We start from the raw sequence: 21002 nt of genomic DNA, 5'->3' as shown, positions 1-21002 counted from the left end.
TCCTCAGCCATCAAAACCAGAGGGAAAGTACAGTAATTCTGAAGGCTTAAAATCAATTTATTTTATTTTATTTTTTACATGGTCCTTTGCATTTGAGAAATAGCAAGAGGATAATCAAAGAGCTTTGCTCTCCATAAAAACTTGCATAGAAATCTCAGCAGGACTTCTTGGTCCAGCTAAACATAATCTCCAGAGACAAGGCTCTTAAGTAAGGAAAGTCCTAGTAGGTCATAGCTCCTCAATTCACTTCCTACAGTTTCTTCCAGATTAACATCAAAAATAAAAATATTTGTACTGAGAGAGCTTGACAGGAAGGGAAGTCTGCATTTTTCCTCTTAAAAACCATCTTCTTTCACCAAACCCTTTTCCCCCACAGAGACACCTGTTTCCAAGCCAAGAATGAGACACTTAGAAAATCAAGTTGCACTGAAAACACAAAGAACTGGTTTGTCTTCAGAGGGGATTGGCAGCTCAGGTGTCTCCTGTTCCCTTCCTGGGTTGTGGTGCCCTGCCAGGTGACACCTCGATGAGGCAAAGGTTGCTGTGACACTCGTGGGTGGCTCTGCTCAAGGAGAGGAGATGATAACTCCTGGGGTGGAGAGCAGCCAAGGAGCCAAGGCAAGGCAGTGGTCCAAAGTGACAAGGGACATCTAAGGAACCCTGCCTGTGCCTCCAGCCCCCCTGACAGCATTTCCACATTCCCTTTCGGAAAGGGAATCTGATCATTTCAAACTGAGAAATACACACGCTTTGTTTTGCACCAGAAGACCAAAAATATCTGTGGAAAATGTTGACAAATTGAAAGCATTTGTCATTTCTGCTTCTGTTTCCCTGGTGACAAAAAAGAAAAAAGGGAAAAAAGAGAAAGTATTTCCAACTAAGACAAAGCCTGCAGCTCACAGTCTTGTCCAGTTGGTCCTGGTATTTGTCCTTGCCCTCACCCCCATGGTTCAAAGAACCACAATGGTGTCATCAGGAGCCTGTAAAATGGGGTTCCCCCTCACCAACAACGCCTGTTTATCCTGGCCAGGGCTGTTCATGATAAGAAAAATGTCTGCACTGGCCTCATCCTATTTAGAAAGTGATAGTTATGCTTTGTTGTGGTTGTCAGGGAAAAATCAGACACATTCTGTTGTTTTCTTCAACCCTTTGAGGTGTTGTCATCTTGAACATTCGCAGCTCCTGGACATCAGAGGAGCCCATGGAGGGGCTCAGCTCTGTGTTCCAGCTCTGCAAAGCAGCAGCCTGGGTTTCTTGTGAACTTTCCTCAGACTGGGTGGTGAGACTAATTCAGCAGCATATGGTTTGTCAAGCTCCGTGCAGCCCCAGCATGGTACCAGGAGCTGGCTGAAGGTGTGGGGGGGTGTGGAAGTACAGGCACGTTCAAATCCTTACAGCTCAGACAATTCTGCCTCCAGCCACGTTCACACTGTCCTATTTCCAAAGGAAAAAGTATTCTGGAGAAAAGACAAAAAGGTGTTAACTGGGCACCCCTGAAGCCTCTGCTGCCCTGGAGTCTGTTGGGAGTGTGGCTTTGTGAGCTGGGCTGCAGTGTTTCAGTCCTCCCTCTCTGTAGCAGAAAGAGAGTGAGGGTGTATTTGGAGAAAGCTTTTGTGAGTGTCTCATGCTGCCACGTGCAGATAAGGGAACCTCAGCCTCAGTGCTCTGGCATCAGCTGCCTCCTAAGCCCCATTCCCTGCAGCCTCCTGGCTCCCCAGCACCAACACTCCTGCTTGCACAAAGCAACCAGGGATTTTTGCTGTCTTGTTTGTCTCTCAGTGAAGACTTATTAAAACACCTGAGCATCCTAAAAGACCACAAAATTCCCGTGGCAGAGCAAGGATCGGTGCAAGCAAGATGAATGCAGCTTGTGCTGGCTGGAGCTCTTCTCCTTCATGACACAAATCTCAAAATCTGGTGCCAGCTACAAATCTGGGACAGCCTTTCTGTAGTGCCATGGGTTTTAACTGTGGTGCACTGTGCTGTGACTCTACAGAAGGGGCTGCAACTCAGGCTGGAGTTTCAGTCTTGTTTTAAGGAGCTGAAACAGTCACACTGCTCCTCCCCTGCCCTTTGCATCCTCCTCCTCCCTGCCCTGTGGGTCCTCAAGCCAGCACAGCACCCCTGAGGGCACACAGGGAACTGATCTGGGTTCAGAGCAGTCTGGGGTTGGTTGCATCTCTCATCTGGCTGGGTGTGTGGTCACACCAGTGCTTGTGCTGGCATGAAGGAAGATGCACTGAGAGGAAGGGAACAAACAGGCAGGGAAAAAAAACCAACCCTCTCCCAGCTGTAGCTTTAGGGGATGTCATTTCAGCCTCCACCCAAACCCTCTGGTTTTATCTGTAAAGCTTGTACACAAATTCTAATTGCTCACTGAGGAACTCCCCTCTCAGGTGTGAGGTGTCTTAGGGTGAGCTGAACTGCTGCAGAGATGCTCACCTCTCCCCCTTGACCATGCAAAGCCTGCACCCCCAGCCTAGATCAAAAGCCCCATTTGTAGATGCTAAAAGCAAGATGCAAAGCACCCCATCTACATGACCAAGGTGTGAGCCTCCAAAGCTTGTGAGCCTTGGGAGACATGGGGTCACCTGAGAAAGGAGGGTGCCCTGCAGTGTACCAGGGAGCAGGGAACAGTCCTAGGAGTGAGCTGGAGGGCTTCCCCCTCCTGGACTGAGTTTCCTCCCCTATTTGCAGAGGTCTGGAGGCTTGATGCTTGAGACACAGGACCTGTCTTTGCAAGAGAACCACTGGGCATAGAAAAGAGGGATGTAACAGCCTGATCTGCTTTATTTCTGGTGCATTCAGTTCCTGCAGAACAAGGTGTGAATAGACACAACCCTGGTGAAAGTCTGAGCAGCTGGAAGCTGATGTACTCAGAGGTACAGCAGCTCTTTCTTGAGGAAATCATATTTGTCCTTTCAGATCAGAGCTATAAAGCCTGCAATAATTCATTCGTCTCTGGGAAACTGTCCTTTATTCTGCTCCCCACCAGGCACTCTGGGTTGCTGGCAAAGGGTTATTACAGAAACATTGTCCCTGCTGGGCTCCAAGCCTTCTCACAGTGCTCCTGAGTGAGACAAAGGGAGCCATCCTCCAGCCTTGTACCATGGATGCTAGGGCAGAGTTCCTCTGGGAACTGACCAAGCTCCAGGCTACAGAGCTAGCATGCTAGTCCCAGTGCACACCAGTACCCTCACTGGGTGACTGCCAGGGAACTTCACAGCTCTGACCTTGAAACTAAACTTTAAACTCCTGCACGAAATCTGCCCGTGATCTCCATCCCCTTGTCTTTGTGCTGCTATTATCCTCTAGTTCACACATGATTTTCCCTCCCAGCTATCAAGCCACTGCTGTGATGCAGGATGAGCTCATGTCTCTCAGTTCTCCTTTTCTGGGCTAAACAAGCCAAAATCTAGTCTCATCTTGCCTAGGAGGACAACTGCTCACCAGAAAACCCTCTTTGCAGCAACATTTTGTGCCTGCTTTGGGATGAATTTATCTTCCTGAAACAGAGGACACAAAGAGAAGCTGCTCAGTAGCTTTGGCACCTCCTCTGGGTGATTTCTGATCTAGGGAAGACTAGAGAGTAGTTCAAAGGCACAATTTGTTGGTGCCTTCTTTCTGTTTCCTGCTGGATGGCCCACATCCATCCTTAGGGCTGGAGGCTTCTGTCCCAGGGTATCCCATAAACACAAAGACTGTGCATGTGGCAGGAGGTGGGGATCCTCAAAAGGGATGCCCTGGAGAGGCATCTTCTTGAGGGAACCTCCCTGGAAGCCAGTGGGGAAAGGAAACACGATGAAGCTTCTCTTGCCTGCTCTGGATGTGTGATTTGGGGTGTGCACCACAGCAGGGCCTCTTTCCCCTTGGCACCAAAGGAGACTGAGTAGCAAAGTCAGGAGAAGATGCCACACTGGCTCTGTTTTGTCTTTCTTGCCCACTTCAGAAAGAAAAGAGGAATATCTGCTGTAACTGCCGGGGAAATTCCTGTGAGCAAACATGTAACACAACTGTGGGCTTCTCTCCTAGGCAGAGATACAGCCTGGCAGGTAGTCCTGTTCCCACTCCAGCTGAGGGACTCAAACAGATCATAAATCATAGTTCCATCACAGGGACCCTGGTTCAGTGCAAACTGCAGAGAGCAAACTGGCACTGCTAAATTTCTGCTCCTAAGTGTGTCTGAATTGGCATCAGTGCAGACACGGGGGTTCTGCTGGGAGCTGTCTCTCCAGTTACAGCCCGTCCTCATGCTGCAAGATGATTACAAGAGAACCTGAAGAGGATAAGTTAACCCTGCTTATGCTCTTGGGCAGTTCCGCCTAAATATTTCAAGTTACTTCCGTCTTATCTGCATATGAAAAAGAAGCCAGCAGCTCTGAAAGGCTCGTTTAGAAAAATCCAACAGCAGCCATCTATCTGTTCTGTGCTCCCTCGCTCTGGACAAACCCTTATTCACATCTAAGGGGTGAAAACTCTTCAATGAGCAGGATCACGACAGTGCCCGATACCCTTGGCAACAGGAGGAAGAGCTCTCTTCTGTGGCAGGTTGGAAGGGGATGTGTGAGGGACAACCTGGTCCCTGTGCTGTCCCCATGGCTTCCTGCCACGTGCTGCCAGGCTGTCTGCACCCCTCATGTGCTGACCATGACTGCCTGCACCCCTCACGTGCTGCCAGGCTGTCTCACTGCTGCTTGCACGTGAAGGATTTCAAGGTATTGCCAGCCACTTCAGGGACCTGGAGAAGTAAGACTTGAAGCTGAAGATCTTCCAGAAGGCTTGTTTTATAACTGAAGGAGTGGCAGGGAAATAGGAAAGGAAGGTCTTAACCCAGTGCACTTGAACTTGCAACTCTGTGAGTGGCCAACACAAAGTGCCACCATCCATCTGTCTGCCCTGCACGTGAGAGGGGCTGCAGGGGAGCCCAGAGACCTCACCAGGGACAGGAAAAGCCACCAGAACATGGGGCATGGTCATTTGCACAACTTCTTCCTAGTACTCACCAAAAGACAAGTCAGAACTGACAATAGATTTAGGTGAGACATGAGGAGGGAATTCTGGAGAGTGAGGGTGGTGAGAGCCTGGCCCAGGTTGCCCAGGGAAGCTGTGGCTGCCCCATCCCTGGCAGTGTTGAAGGGCAGGTTGGATGGGGCTTGGAGCAACCTGGGCTGGTGGGAGGTGTCCCTGCCCATGGCAGGGGGTTGGACTGGATGATCTTGAAGGTCCCTTCCAACTGAAACCAGTCTGGGATCCTGTGGTATGGTACTTGCCATCGGGTGTTGCCCTGACGAGCCAGGGGAGGATGCTTCAGCATCAGTGAGATATGGAGTCCCTGGGCTGGGTGTGTGTTTATGTGGTAGAGTCTGTGTCAGGATAAACCACAAGCCACAGAATAGGTCTGGAAAGCTGCTGACAGGACCTGTCTCACTCTCTGCTTTGGGAAGGCAGGGATGGGAACTGCTCACAGCTCAGATAGTGCCGTGGGAGGTGCCGGGGGTGGTGGGAGGCAAGAGGGGTTTTGCACATTCCTGCACATGCTGCAATATATTTGTACATCTTTTCTTTTATCCTTAGTATTGAATTAAATCTGTCCAGTTTACTTTGCAATCTGGAAGCCTCTCTCCTTATTCTCTCTGGTTTAATTATTATTATCTTATTATCACTGGTTTAATTGCTGATCCGGAGTCAAACCGTGACAACGGTCTACACGATGAACTCCTGCCCTGGACACTTACAGGACAGCATGAACTCAAGGAGATTTCTCCCACTCCCAATAGTTTGAGGAACTCAAGCCTCAGACCTGAACATTCACGTTGCTTCCCCCACTCCTCTTTTCACACCTGCAGTAGCTCTACCTGTCCCACACGATGTGTTTTGTGTCCTGCACACTCTGGAGCTCCGCGGCACGCCGTGGATCCACAGGCCAACAGTCACCCTGAGTCTTGCTCTTTCTCCTGAATTCCACATTTCTAATTCAATGCCTTTCTGCTGCCACGCAGAGAGGACGTGTAGTACTCACCAAACCACCTTCTCTGTCCCAGATCTACTTTACAAACTTTTATCTGCAGCTCCTTCAAGCGCAGGCACTTTGAAAGTCTTTGTTCATATTTTACCTTTTAATATGAACCCCAGGTTATTCTCATCACCTACATTTGAACTGTCTCTATTTTTAGCTTCCTGTTTTAAAATGAATATGAGGACATGCCTTTTATAGACTCTACCCTCTCCATATCTTAAATTAATAACAGTAACATTTGGAATATAACTTGTGTTACACTTTCAACAATCGAGGCAGAGTGATGACATAAAAAGAACAGACAAGAACGTGGTACCTTCATAAAATTTTGAAGGGCTGTGTTTCCAAAGAGAAATCTGTGAGTTGGGTGCACAGCTGTGGCCCCACAGAAAGGGCAGATCTGCTCAGAAATATGATTGGGGAGGATGAGGGTTTTTACTCAGCAGATCTGCATGTCGTTCTCTGCACTGACAGTTTTCTTATCACAGCCAGGGAGGCAAGTCCCCAAGCTCAATCTGTCTCCTGCATTGATCACCACATGTGAACCAACTCCCACTAGTAAAATGATAGGACTCCTAGAGTCAAGGATTGATTTTCAGCCTGACCAGTAAACTCCTTGTTGTTCACATTATAAGCACATTTCCTCTGGGTACATCAGCTACATATAAAAACATAAAATAAAGCAACAAACCACAAAAAAACCCAAAACACATAAACAAAAAAAAAACAACAACAGGGCTTTAACATGTCTTTGAATTGATTCCTTCTTCAGAGGAGGGAAATACACATTGGGAGAAGCAAACCCACTGTTTTTTCAAAGGGCAGGTGTGCAACAGCAGTGTGCTGGGGCCTGCTCTGGAATACCTAAGTTCCTTTCCTGCAGCAGATCCAAGCCAGTGCCTCTGAAATCAATTAAAAAATACCAGTCATTGGCAGAAAGTGGGCTTGGAATCAGCTCTTCAGTTGAGGAACCAGGCTGTCATCCAGAAACTATATGTCAGCTATATGAATTACTGGCAAAATCCCAGTTCTTCTGTTCATTCACTTGATGCTAGGACTATCCAAGAGTCAGAAAAACTGTCAGGAAGAGATCTGTTCCTGCTCAAAGGCTTCCTGCTCTGTGTACCTCCCTGTTCTGGGCATTGTCTCATCGTTTGCCTCCAGCTGAAATGCTGCTCTCTGTTCTCCAGCCCCTAATTTAGAAGGAGAGGCATGGGGAAAAGAGACACTTCTTGCTTTTCACCTGTCAGACCAAAAAATCACAGGTTCAGTGCGACCATCAGCCTCAGAAACTGCTCAGTGCTGCCATTAATGCTCGTGGGCACTGGTCTTCAGGAGTGTGATGGCCACTGCACAGGGGATTTCAGGGCCCTGGGGAGTTTTTAATGCTGCTAGGGGAAGCCTGGGGATGACAGCCTGGGGTTATTCCAGTTCTGAGGAGAAATGGAGATTATGTCAGAAAGGAAAGAGCTGTCCTAGCAAGGGTCAGGAGCCAAGCAGTGGGAAAGGGCTCAGCCCCCCAGAAGGGTGCTTCAGCTGGGGGACTCAGGGCAACCCCTCCTCTCCTATCCAACATTTCTGAGCAGCTCTGTGAGTGTATTATTCCCAACAGACAAAAACTTCTAGGGCTCTTGCTGGTGCCCGAAGAGAGAGGCAGGAGGAAGGGTGCAGGACTTGCTTTAGAAAGTCCAAGCAAGGAGAAAAAGCTCTCCTCAGCCTTCAGTTTATAGCCTTCCCTGGCTTCCCAAGATAAGCTGCTCTTCTCTTAGGGTTTCCTGGAGAACCTGCTGGTCCTACTACCTCCCGAGAACCTCCTGGTCCCATCTCCAGGGAAATGGCAGACAAGGGCTGCCCATCCCTCCTCCTCAAGTCCAGAGAGGACTGAGGCACTTTGACTCAACTGCCTACTCACTGCTGTGGCAGCTGAAGCAATTCCTGCCACAGGGGACTGAGTAGAGAAGGATTTTGGTGCCGAGCTGGAAGTACAAGCCCAAGTTTAAGCCAGAGACAGCAGGAATCATCTGGCCTCACTACAGACCTCCAAAGTGTCTTTGCAGCCCCATGAACAGAAGATTAACGGCTCACTGACAAATGTCACCAGCATTAGTCACTATGAGGCAATCTAAATGGAAGGAGGTTCTCAGCCTGTGGGATTTGCCCTTTCCTGGAGAGGTAAAGCAGCCCTGCTTGGGTGAAAACATCTCCAGGTGCCACCTCAGACCCAGCAGAGCAATGTGCTAACAGCAGCAGGCCTTACACAGCAGCAGACTGCAGTTCAGCTTCTGTGATTTCACCTAGGGCTAGATAAGGGCCCAACACAGCAGAAGTCACATATTCTGTGCTTAGGGAAAGGGAATTTTATTATCCTTTTGACTGCAGAACAAGGGCAGTAGGAAAACCCTCATTCAGCTGTTCTACTCTGCACCTCCTGGAGCATGGACACCAGACTTGTAGCAAGTTCTTGGCAGGACTAAACACAACTGCCTTTGGAATAATATGAATAATTCCTCCAGCTGAGAAACAGAACAGGAACAAAATGACTAGAGAAGCACAACTCTGTAAAAAGTAGGTCTGGGACAACAAAGGGATGTATTGAACTGTGAAACTTAACATTCCTGCTTCAACAGACATTCAGCTGTTGAACACTTGCACATCCAATACAAGAAGGAATAAGACATCTTGGGCATGTCTCCCTCTGGTTTGTCCCCATCATGGTTCCCACCTTCAGTCTGTGGCCTTTAGACACTACCACAATATAAAGCAGTCACAGCCAGGGGCCCACACGCTGTCAAGAGCTGGAGATTAATCTGTTTCAAAGAGTAGAGAAAGTCAATCAGTAAGCTCAAGCCTGTCTCTCAAGGACTGTCTGCAATTACATTTGTGGCATTTGTTGCATAACCCCCCTACAACTGCCCACAGTTTTATATTGACTATTAAAGGATAAGCTGAAACTCCTAAGACCAAATCAATTCTCTACCAGTGAGTACCACATCTCCAAAGTAAATCTGGAAAACAAACCTGGAGCCCATGTCTCCAAAGATACTTCCCTGCTGATGCACCAATGCTCCTCCCAAGGAACTTCAGAAGCTGAACTGTATAGAACATACTGGTTTTGCTATAGCAGATGTTTGGGCGTGCCCAGGCTCTTCACCTGCCAAACTCTGACCACGAGATTTGGTTATTCTGGAGAGAATCCAGCTGCACAACTACAGGTGCCTCTATAAAGTCCCCCATCTGCACCCAGGAATCTCCAATTTTTGCACAACATTTGCATATCTTTGTTACAATCAGCTAACACAATTAAGACTGCATGCTGACCTGCTAAAGAGACAACATGCCAGCTCTAAGGGTGATCCTTCACTTCAGCTAAAATCCTTCTTTGGGGAGATAACCAGCCTGAGATGCTCTGTGACACTGTAGCAGGAAAATCATAAGGTATTTTTAAACGGCAGTTCTTGATAATAAATATAGCAAAAGACAGTCTTCAAAGAGAAGTTTGAGGCATGCAGCTGAAACTCCCTTTTTCATAGATAGCTGGGCTGTAACTGCCAGCTTTTCACCAGCCTTCAGCTCAGCTTTCAAAGGTGTCTGCCAAAACATCATGGAGAGTTGACAGACTCTCTGTGAAAGGGCATCCAATAACAGGCAGGGCTTTTTTCTGCTCTCCTCAGCTATTGTAATTTATATTGATATACTGCTAACACACAGCAGAAAGAAGATAAATCCATCCTAGAATACTAGATTATTGAAAACCATCCACAGGAACTCAGTGGAGTGCTGGATGCAATGGAGTTTGTAGGACAAGAGAGCGAGCAGCAAAGGAATTCTCTGACCAGAGATGGAGAAAGTTGAGTGATGATTTGTGATTTACATGGGCATGGAAACATAAGGTCCTCAGCAGTGGCAGTGGTCATGGCTAGTCCCAAACTCCTCTACATGCCTGGTCTGGAAAGGGGGCCACAACATGAAGGCAAAAGCCAGAAATGCTCTATGACGTCCTGCAAAGTGCCAGGTGCAAGTCGAGCTCCAACCCTGCACATCTCAGTGCTCGCTCTCAAAACATCATCCTAATGCCTGGATGTGATTTGGGGTTTTACTGGCCCTTGGTGAGAAACAGGAGACAAGCCCACCTGGCTGCCATCTCTTCCCACCTCAGCCCTGCGTCCTCTGTGAAGTGTGTTTGATCAGGTCAAGGTAAAAATGCCAGAGTTCAGCTGAGGTGGGGAACAACATGATCTCCAGCCAACACCAAGTGTCTCTTCCCAGCCCCAGGGAGGCTGCCCATAGTGGGGGAGCTTTCTTCCTTACTGCAGGAAGCAGACTCCATTTAACAGCTGGCTGTGGAGCCAGGTGGGCTTCTTGCCACAGGCAGCTGGGTCTCCTGGCTTAGCAGTGACACTTGTGGCCCTGCTTGTGGCCATTTTTCTGCTGTTTCCTCAATCAGCCTGAGGAAGGCTCTCAGATCAGCTGCCAATCCTCCTTCTGCTCATCGCTCTGAAAGCCAAGCTCCAAAACAGTCTCACCAGGTCGTGCCTAAGGTAGGTTTGTGGGCATCCTAAGACAGGAGGGCGTGAACCCATCACCTGAGTTATTTCAATGTCCCTTGCAGAAGGTGACCCCAGGGACTGCTGTGGTTTTGCTCAAGTTCACCCCATTCCTCAGCTACAGCAGAGGCACGTTGCACTAACACTGCAGCCATTGATGTGGTTTCCATGACCTCCTGCTCTCCTCCCACCCAGCTATTCAGAGGGCTATAAAAAAAAAAAAACAACACAACAAACCCAACCAAAACCAAAACCAAACGAAGAAAAAAACTGTACAGACTCTGCTGAGTAATGGATGCTCGTGTCTGAAGTCGATTAAATAATTCAGAGCAGCTTGAAATGCCCTGTTGTGTAATGGAATATTTCTGCAAAGCTGAGGAGCAGTCTCCACATCCCAATTACCCTATTTTCAAGTCAATACAATTAAGTGTCAGAATATGCAAGCGTTGAAATTAATCTGGCATCAGAATGCAAGGGATCTTTAGCACTCACACTGCAAGACACCACCAGAATCGTTAGATATTATCCAGGAGGAACAAAACCAGGTTCCTTGGGATGCAGCAGGCTCTGGGCTGACATCTCTCCATTGATACTAAATGTCTAACAAGTGTTTAAGGAGAAAAAGGCCTCAACGTACCTAACCCTCTCTTCTTGCATCATCTACTCATGGCATGTTCCAGATGCAGGTATGAAAAACATAACCTCTAAACTCTCTTTCCCTGTATGAATGAGTTTACTGCAAGTGTGGATTACTAATGATGGGGGAGGCATGGTTTGGTTTGTATCGGGCTTGGGCTGATGTCAGTTGTGATAAATGTAACCCAAGACCTTCAAATAACAAAGGCATGAACCAGCACTTCGGGAAAGAAACTGGATCACAAGGGTGCCAACCAAGCAACAGGGAACCAGCCACGACAGCAGGGGACCAGGGTAGTGTTGGAGAGAGGAATCAGAATCCTCCACCTGCTAATGATGATTCAATCAATAGATCTCTCTCCTCCCATGAGTCTCTGAATCAGATTTATGTGTCAACGGACCAATAAAACTGCTGGTTCCTCAGCTGATATTTGTAAAAGGGGCTCAGTGTGGGGTGTCCAAGAGGAAGAGTGTGTAAAAAGGAACAGGTACAACGTGTGTACAGGAGGAAGAAGAGGTGTCAGCCAGTGTGAATGCCCAGTCCACTCTCCCCATGTTGTACCACAGTCAGTCTGTTCACAAAGCCTGCAGGGCACCCACTGATCCAGACCCACTGAGGTGTCTGCAGAAAGATCCACTTGCAGACAGGTATGTCATTGATAGACTACAGAGCCTGGCACAGACACTCTCCAGCTTGCAGAAAAACCACTTACAGTGGGAAGAATGTGCAAATGAGGGAACACAATGGATGGGCAGATCAAGGCATTTCAGGAATCACAGAATCACAGAATCACAGAATCACAGAATCCCAGGGGTTGGAAGGGACCTGGAAAGATCACCCAGCCCAACCCCCCTGCCAGAGCAGGGTCACCCAGAGCACATCACACAGGAACGTGTCCAGGGGGGTTGGAATGTCTCCAGCCAAGGAGACTCCACAGCCTCTCTGGGCAGCCTGTCCCAGGGCTCTGTCACTCTCACAGGAAAGAAGTTCTTCCTGATATTCCCATGGAACCTCCTGTGCTCCAGTTTGCACCCACTGCCCTTGTCCTGTCACTGGACATCACTGAACAAAGCCTGGCTCTGCCCTCCTGACACTCACCCTTTACATATTTGTAACCACTGATGAGGTCTCTCCTCAGCCTCCTCTTCTCCAAGCTCAAGAGACCCAGCTCCCTCAGCCTTTCCTCATCAGGGAGATGTTCCACTCCCTCCATCATCTCTGTGGCTCTGCCCTGGACTCTTTCCAGCAGTTCCCTGTCCTTCCTGAACTGAGGGGCCCAGAACTGGACACAACATTCCAGATGTGGCCTCACCAAGGCAGAAGAGAGGGGCAGGAGAACCTCTCTTGACCTACTAACCACCCCCTTTCTAACCCACCCCAGGATCCATTGGCCTTCTTGGCCACAAGGGCACATGGCTGGTCATGGTCATCCTCCTGTCCACCAGGAAGGAAAGATCTGATCCTCATATGGACATGGGACATCCCACAGCCCTGTCACTATCCACAAGCTTTCCTAAGACTCACACAAACACGAACTTGGCAATGCTGTCTTGGGCAAACATAAACTTAGTCATGAGTCATTTACTCTGTGCTGCCTCTCTCCATACAGAGGGAAAGTGACACCTTCCAGTGGGAGCAGCAGAGATATGGTGCTGGGAAAGCTCTGGAGCATCAAGAGGAGGAAAAGATGAGAGAATGGAGCTGCCACCCACCTCAGCTGGCTGAGACACTGAAGCAGCTCAGGAAGATCTTGGTTGCTAAGTACAATCTAGAGCTGCATTTGTCCTCTTTCATGTTTGTGCTTATAGGAGGATTTCTGATAAACAGACACAAATGTTAAACTGTCAGATGAAGCTGTTGCTTTACTTCTGAAACTTGCCTCGCAATAAGCCCGAGTGACCCTGCTGACCAGGTCCTCCATAGGGTGACAGAGGGGGCAGAGTGCCCTCCACAAGGTGCTCTGCATCTCCAGGAGCCTGCAGGGCACTGCCCAACAAGGGGAAGGTCTGGCCATGGACTGGCAGAAGAAGGTGCCAGGTGAGTGATGAAGTGGCTCCCTCAGTTTCTCAGAGCCCACTGACAAACAAGCAAGTGGGTAGTAGCCACGAAACTCAGCTGCTACCTCAAGCCTTCACCTCCCTCCCCCATCCTGACATGACCTTGTCTCCTCTCACTGTCACAAACCCTTGCAGCTTCCAAACCTCAAACCCACCTGGTAGCCATTCACTGCCCTGGCACCATGGGATGGACGACCTGCCTGACCTCAAAACAACTCATGCACATGGACTGGGGAAAAAAGGTGATCAGGCTCTAAGCTGGGACTAGATGAAGAGCAACTTGCTCCTTTTGAACATGCCCCAAAAAAGGTCCTGCTAAAGAACATATACCATGTTCCCACAGCAGGCACATCAAAGCCAGCTTAGGCTGAAAAGCTGCACCTCCCATGAAGGGCTGCACCACCAAAAGAGTGTCCTGAACCTCTCTGCAGGTGCATGGGGTACAATCATGCTGCAGGACAGTGAGAACAGAGGCCCAGGCAGGCACATCCCACATGCAGGCTGTAAATCTTGCCACATCTGCACCAAATATCACAAGATATGACTGTGGGTGGCTTTTATTGCTCAGTCACCAGGCTGGCATCCCTACACCAACATGGTTCTCACACTGCCCACACTGCAGGGTGGTGGAGCAGCTCCCCAGAGATGCCAGCAGCAAGGTAGTCACAGCACATTGACTTGGATACATGGTTTGGGTTTGTTGTTTGTTTTGTTCTGGGTTTGTTTTTTTTTTTCCTGCCTGCTGGCACTGCTGGAGAACATCCTAGGTGCAAATTTTAGTGGGATACTGGAAGAAAAAAGGCTCCAGCAGATGCCCTAACTCAGAGCACATCTCTCAGCAGACCCAGGAACAATAAAGATTGGCAGCCTTGACCAAAAGTGAGAGGTTCCACTTCTGAAAGTGTTTTTGGGCAGGCTGGGAGGACACTTGCCTCTTCCTGCATTTTCCACACATGCTTTTCAAGTTTCAGTCCTACCTCTGCACAAGGATCTGGCATCCAGTTAGAAGAAACCAGCAGTTTGTAGGAAAAGTCCTTTTTTTCCCTACGAGATGACTCTGCAGTAGAGGAGACTAAAATCCCACATTCCTCCTGCCTCCCTGTTCCCTGACACCTAGTACTCAATTCAACTGAGAACTTATGCTTTTCCAGCAAAAAGAAACTGGAAACAAACAACAAACCTCACTAGTTTAATACTGCTGCAGAGTCACCAGGAAAATAAAGAAGGTGTGTAGTGATGAAGTGAGATTCTCATCTGCCCTCCAGAGTTTTTGCTGCAGTCACAGACTGTGAAACACATGGAGCCCAAACTCCATTCTGCTCTCAAGGGCTGAGGCTGGGAGTAAATCAAACCAAACCAAAAGAAAAAGAACATTTTTTTTTACCTGAAAACTCAACAGCCATCACCTGGAGTAGTTAATCTGGAGTGAATTTACTTCAAGACTTGGTCACTGACTCTGGTTGAACACCCACAAGGGTGCTTGCTCCATGTGGTGCTGCAGCTGTGTAGGTTTCTACACAAGCCTGGGTGGCTGAGCAGAGCCCTGGCAGGACAGGAAGGTCCATGTTAGGGTCAACCTGGGACATCTGAGAGCAGCAAGATGCTGGGGAAGAGAATGGGTTGAAGCAGCTGGTTTTTCAATGAGGCTAGTGCACAGAGGGATGTGATAGCTCCTGTCTTCAGTGCTCTGACTTGTGTCACTGGAGCACTGAACTCCCACAGCAATTCCCACAGCAGCTGGAGCAACAGGAGCTCCCTCTATGCCAGCAAGTGCAGGTGGGATTCATCTGCCTTCCTCTGATGGCTGAAAGACCCAGCTCCCATGGCTCCCCTCTTGCTGGAGAGGGGAAGAGATACCTACAGCCCATCCAGTGAACACTCATTTAGAGGTGCTGGTGTCTCCCAGGTGCCCCTACACGGAATTGAAGGCAACTACCTCAGAATAAGATGCCTAACCTCTAGCTATCTAAAGTTAGATGAGATTAGTCCTGAAGTCTGTCTCACTGTGGAGACTTTCTATGGCCTCAAGACCCTGGATTCCTTCCTACATCATCATGGCAGACTGACAGTGAAGTCTTTTACCACGGTTTGAAGAACACACTATGTGGTGATTTTATAGACTTAAATGGCAGGCAGTGATGCATTGCCCGTGGAGTGTCATATAAGAATCATAAATCACAATCTTGCAGGAGCTTGTGGATGTCAGACATGTGAATATGCTGATTTGGTAGCCATGGTAGTTTGGCATGTCTCACATCTTTGTCTTCTGCCCAAAATAGACGAGCTCTTAAATATTACTCAGCACTTGGAGTTCTGCCACAGAACAGAAGACAGTTGAGAAAACACCAAAAATGTGCAAAGAAATATTGAGATGAACTTCACTGGCTTTGTTCACTCGAAAAGCAGAACCCTCTTCCTTGGAGGTGTAACAACAATGCAGGGTGAGGTTATCTGGCTCATGGTAGTTGAGGTGGAGATTTCAACACGTGAACTGGAACTGAAATGGGACAATATCTGAGTATGAAGCTGCTCAGCTAAAGCTCACCACTGTAACCCTTGCTGGAGCACTCATCTACCCTGTCTACACGTAGAGCTTCCAGTTCACACTGAGCACAGGAAACCTAGCGTGTAATATTTCCAGAAATAATCCAACTATATGGAGCACAACCCTAATGCTAGAGCCCCCCAGTCATTTGTCACATCCTGAGTCCCTACTTTCACTGTGCAAAGAAGCAAGCAACTCATATCACAAAGACAAATCCACACATTTGCACGAACAAACCGGGCAGTTTGTCTGCAGAATGTGTGAAGTTAATCACTTGCACCAGTCATGAGTGGGCGTGTGAATTTACCACGAAGAAGTTAGGAGTTAACAGGATGGTACTGCTCAAATGAAAACGTGCATTTACAGGTAGCTGAAAAAGAAATTCAAATGTAAATCCAGCCTTTTATGTCCATTAAGCAGCCCACATAGCGTTTGGTTTCTTCAGATCATAAAAGCCTTTTCTTCACTCTGGAGAGCACCAGCCTATCTGCTGGCTGCTGGAAGAGGTGGTACACAAAGCCTCCCATTGCCCACCTTCCCAGGGGTAGGAAACGTGCTCCGTGGGGCTCCCAGGAAAGCCAGGGGAAAAAGGTGTGCAACCCGCTGGCCCCAAACAGAGAAGGGAGCCCCTGAGGTCCTTCGGTTAAAGAAGGGAAGCTGGTTTCAGTCTGAGCTGGGAAGGACCTGGGGAAAGTACGTTGCATGCAAAGCTGCTTGAAGAGAATTGAAAGGTCTGAGACAAAGGGACAGGTTTTACACCCCTGCCCGGGGTTACCCACGTGCTTGATGAAGGCTACCAGGAGACACCCCTCTGTAGACCACACCTCTACTGGGACACACTTGCTACCTCCTCCTACAGAGACTGCCAGGCCTGCTGTGATACCACACCACTGTAAAACTCCTTTGGGATGGGGAGGAGAAAGGGAGACCTTGTGTGAAACGCCATCCATGAGGCCTTCCTTCAACCATTTCAGTTCCCAGCCCACCTGAAGGTTCATGGTGGTTTTCTCTGCTCTCCTTCCACCAGTGCAGTGCCAGGCTGGAATTGCAGAGGATTGGATTTACAAGTCCCACGGGTGCTGCCTCAGCCTCAGTAAACTTTATTTAAGCACACACAGACATACACAGACAATATACATATATTTGTTTCTTCTCTGACAGTTCTACAAGGACCAACACTGCTTTGGATGACACTCCTGGAGAATTTGAAAAAGTGCAGGAAATGGAGGGGGGGGGAAAAAAAAAAAAAAAGGTCTTTTAATCATTTGTGAGTCTTGGTCATCCACAGAAACAACACAGGTGCAGTCAACCAGGAGAGCACATGGACACAGCTCCACATACAGTACATTGTGTCTATATAGGTAGCTCCACATACATAGTGTCTATAGAAAGGTACAACAGTCTCAGAAGCCAGCAGGACACAGGACCAGACAAGTACTGGCACAGCACATGTTTGCACCCCCCCCGTGTCAGCACCCACTGCCAGGGCACCCCTGTGGCTGGGTCAGGGTGTGGGGGTCATCAGAAAGATGCTCCAAACATAGTCTCACTGTACACTAGAAAAACTCACCAAATATGCAACAACGTCATCAAATGGAACATTCAGCTGGGGTTCTGGTGACCACGAGTCACATCTCACAGCTCTGGGGTCACCACAACTCCTGGGATAGGTGGTTACTTATCTAATATAGCTACAACTGTCTCTCCACATAGATTTTATATACAGTACATATACACAGAACATACACAGAGCAATATATGTATATTTTTGTGGTTTCATGTTTGTACATTATGTCACAGATTATATGAACACATAAAATATATATTTTAGGACCTAAAAAGAAACGATTTTATAAAATATTCGTAATACCCCCCCCAAAAAAAAAACCACAACAACCCAACCGACCAAAAAGCTCCAAAGTCAAACAAAAAGAAATCCAGAAACACACTCTTGAAGTGTGGACTGCCTGCCCTGGGACAGCATTAACACTGCTTCCCCTTCCCTTTACAAGGACAGCAGCACACAGGTGGTTTGCAACCACGCAGCCAGGACAACAGAGAGAGCAGTATCAATTGTGGGGCTGCAAAGGCAGAGCAGAGCCCAGAGCTGGGCTGCCCAGCTCCACCCTCTCTCACCACCTCCCTCACCAGGAGGTTCTGCCAGGAGCACAGCATTTTACCTGCAGCAGTATCAGCTCGACTACATCTCCTGACTGCAGTCCAATACTGTGACCTCACAGCACTTAGAACCCAGCTTCTGAGTTATACCTTTTTTTTTTTTTTAAAACAATCTTTTTTTTTTTTTTTTACTTAGCAAAAAATTGTTTCCACTGTACCCTTCGTGTGTCCTCTTCCTAATGTGACAAAGCCAGAGGAGATGAAATTATGGAGATCTGGCCCTCCACTTCGATAGATATCCTTTCCATAGGGTCCTGCCAAGGAAGAGAAAACAAAGAAACTTTTATTCAGTGTATGTGTGTGTATATACATATATATATGTACATAGACATGCTAGACAGCCCCACTGTCATCCTCACACAGGAGTATCAAGGCCACCCCACATGGTGACACTATGGATGGCAAGCAGAGGGTAGAACAGAACAGCACCAAAGCCCTTATTGCTTTATTGACCAAGATTTATGAAGAACAACAACTGCATATTTTGAGAAGTGCCAAGGGAGGAGGGGATTCTGAGAGGGGAACAGTTAACATGCCAAACCAAACACCCCAAGCTCTGGGAAATTTGCTCATGGCTGGCTTGGATTCAGGTTTGGTAGGAGCAGCACTACCAAGGAACTGGTGTCACTCAGACCTTCAAAGACTCAGGAGCTAAAGGAAAACAGGAGAGATATGGCTTGGATTCTTCCCAGCTCCAGCCAGACCCCTGGCAACATTCATGTCCTCTTGGCAGAGATGTTAGCACAAAAGCAAAGGTGCAAATATCACTTTTGTGCAGGCTGGACTGAGGGAGCTGAGGTTGTTCAGACTGAAGATGAGAAGACTCTGGGGGGGACCTTAAAGCACCTTCCAGTGCCTGAAGGGGGTCTGTATGAAGGCTGGGGAGGAACTGTTCACAAGGGTAGGTAACAACAGGACAAGGGGTAATGGTTTCAAGCTAGAAAAGGGTAGATTGAGGTTGGACATGAGGCAACATTCTATACACTGAGGGTGGTGGGTCACTGGAACAGGCTGCCTAGATTGGTGATGGAGGCCCCATCCCTGCAGACATACAAGGTCAGGCTTGATGGGGCTCTGAGCAACCTGGTCTAGTTGGAAATGTCCCTGCTTCTTGTCGGGGTTTGGACTAGATGACCTTGAGAGGTCCCTTCCAACCCAAACCATTCTATGATTCTATGATCAACAGTATGACACAAAACTTTGTCTTTCAGCTTGGATTTGCTTTGGTCCTTGCATGGCATCCCTGGGTAGTTTCTGAAGTGCAACAGCCTTCTGCAGAATGCTTCCTAGGAGCTTCCCCAGCCTCTGACAATGGAGTAGGTTCAAAAGACACCCAGCTTTTTATTATTTTAATATATTAATAAAGAAAAGAGCATCTGCCTCCCTGTCACCATGCAAAGCTCTGAAATGAGGACAGAGATAATTTTTCAGATCCTCTTTATAATCTCCTCCCTTTTTTCATGTTGTTAATTTTCCTCTTCCTTTTCTTTTAGAAAGAGGCAAAGATCAGATAGGTGAGAGGGGAGGGAAGCAAGGCAGCCTCAGGGGCTGGGAATGCAGCTTCTTCACTGCCAGCTCTCCATCCTCCTCATGCCTTTCTGCACAAGCTTGTGATGTGTCAGTGCTCTCCTGAGCTGTGGTGGCTGGAAGTCCAGCATGGCAGATGGTCCAGCACACAGCACTCGAGCAGGAGAGCTGAGTCAGGCAAGGGCCAAACAGGATCCAGGTGGAAATGCAGCCCAGGGCCATGTTCTGCCTGGCTCATGTTGCCTCTGACAGATGCTACAGCCCTTCACTGTGTCACAAACACTGAGAGCAAATGCCATTTTGCTCTCATACACTTTCAGGCTCTCTGGCAACACTGTGAAAACTAATAGGAAAAGAGACTTTGACATCTCATCAGTTTGCAAAGTTTTCCTCTCTCCTTTTTAGCCAGTAATTCTCACCCCAGTATCCCAGCAGCTGCTACTCATTTGGCAGACCCCTACTCCTGTCACCAGAGCCCACCTGGCATGAGAGCTGGTCGAGGGTAAGGTCTAAATTGTCCCCAAATGTCCCACTGCTCTGCCCTGCAGTGGATCTGAGCAGACTCCAAACCTGCTCTCTATTCAGGGAGGACACCAGCAACAGTCTGGCCAGGAGAGCCCAGCACAGGCTTTACCACCACATGAGCATGTTGAAGCTCCTCAGAGGAGGCTCACATATGGCAGGGAGAAGCTGCTGAGACTTCTGACAAATGTTGATTCCTATCTAATAGAAGAAACATCCCACTCCCTTCCCTCACATATTTTTTTCTGGTCAAGGTCAAGTGCTCCCTGTAACCTTCTCAAAACACATTTAAAGTGTTTCTACAGGTTTGGGAGCATTAGCAGCAAGACAGTTTTCTTCTTACAGTTATAGTAATGGAAGGTGGTAGCAAAAACCTTCAAACGTGGGGGCACCCACCCATAAATTGGCTGGGAAGGGAGTTTCCAGAAAAAAAGAAAGGAGGATTTTTTTGCTTCTTCTTTAGAAATCGTGAGCTCTTGCTCTCTTCTACCTAGCTCTTGCAAGCTCTGGCTGCTGTGTTCCTGGAAAAAGGTGGCAGATCTTTGCCTCTGAGTCCCTAGAACCTGTTCTTGCTTAATGAGGCATTTGCTCTTGTTCTGAGAAGCCTGCAGTCATGGTTTGTGGCTGCAGTGCCCAATTCCCTTTCTTTTTTCCCTATCACTTTTCTAAAATATGCTGCATTTTTCTTTCCAGTAAGCCAATTTTTCCTCATATACCATCAATTTCTACGCTCCCAGGGCCAGCTACTCTGGTGACTGAAACTCTCCCCGTGCCATAAATTTGCCATTTTAAACAAGGATTAAAAAACCCCACGAATGTGCTATTACCTCCAGCTGGAATCAGCTGTCTTTTGTATGTCCCTTTGGAGAATCTGTTCAAGACAGAGATCAAGAAGGGGAAATATAGGGGGGAAAAAAAGCAAACATTTCCTGGCAGATTGAAGATCATTTATCAGCCATTTGCTCTCTGAACCCTG

At 48.0% G+C, this 21002-nt stretch overlaps 1 protein-coding gene across 1 annotated transcript in view; it reads right to left on the bottom strand.

Moving 5' to 3' along the window:
* Positions 1–21002, bottom strand: part of SHISA6 (shisa family member 6) — a 231728-nt gene that overhangs the window by 153601 nt on the left and 57125 nt on the right. Inside the window, exon 3 of the mRNA XM_051634681.1 lies at positions 18136–18231. Coding sequence (XP_051490641.1) covers positions 18136–18231 — 96 coding nt within the window. The remainder of the gene's footprint in view (positions 1–18135; positions 18232–21002) is intronic.

Source organism: Apus apus, chromosome 17, assembly GCF_020740795.1.
Source record: "Apus apus isolate bApuApu2 chromosome 17, bApuApu2.pri.cur, whole genome shotgun sequence".
NCBI classification, from domain to species: Eukaryota; Metazoa; Chordata; class Aves; order Apodiformes; family Apodidae; genus Apus; species Apus apus.
The sequence above is the reverse complement of the archived record's forward strand: the minus strand, read 5'-3'. Positions and strand labels throughout refer to the sequence as shown.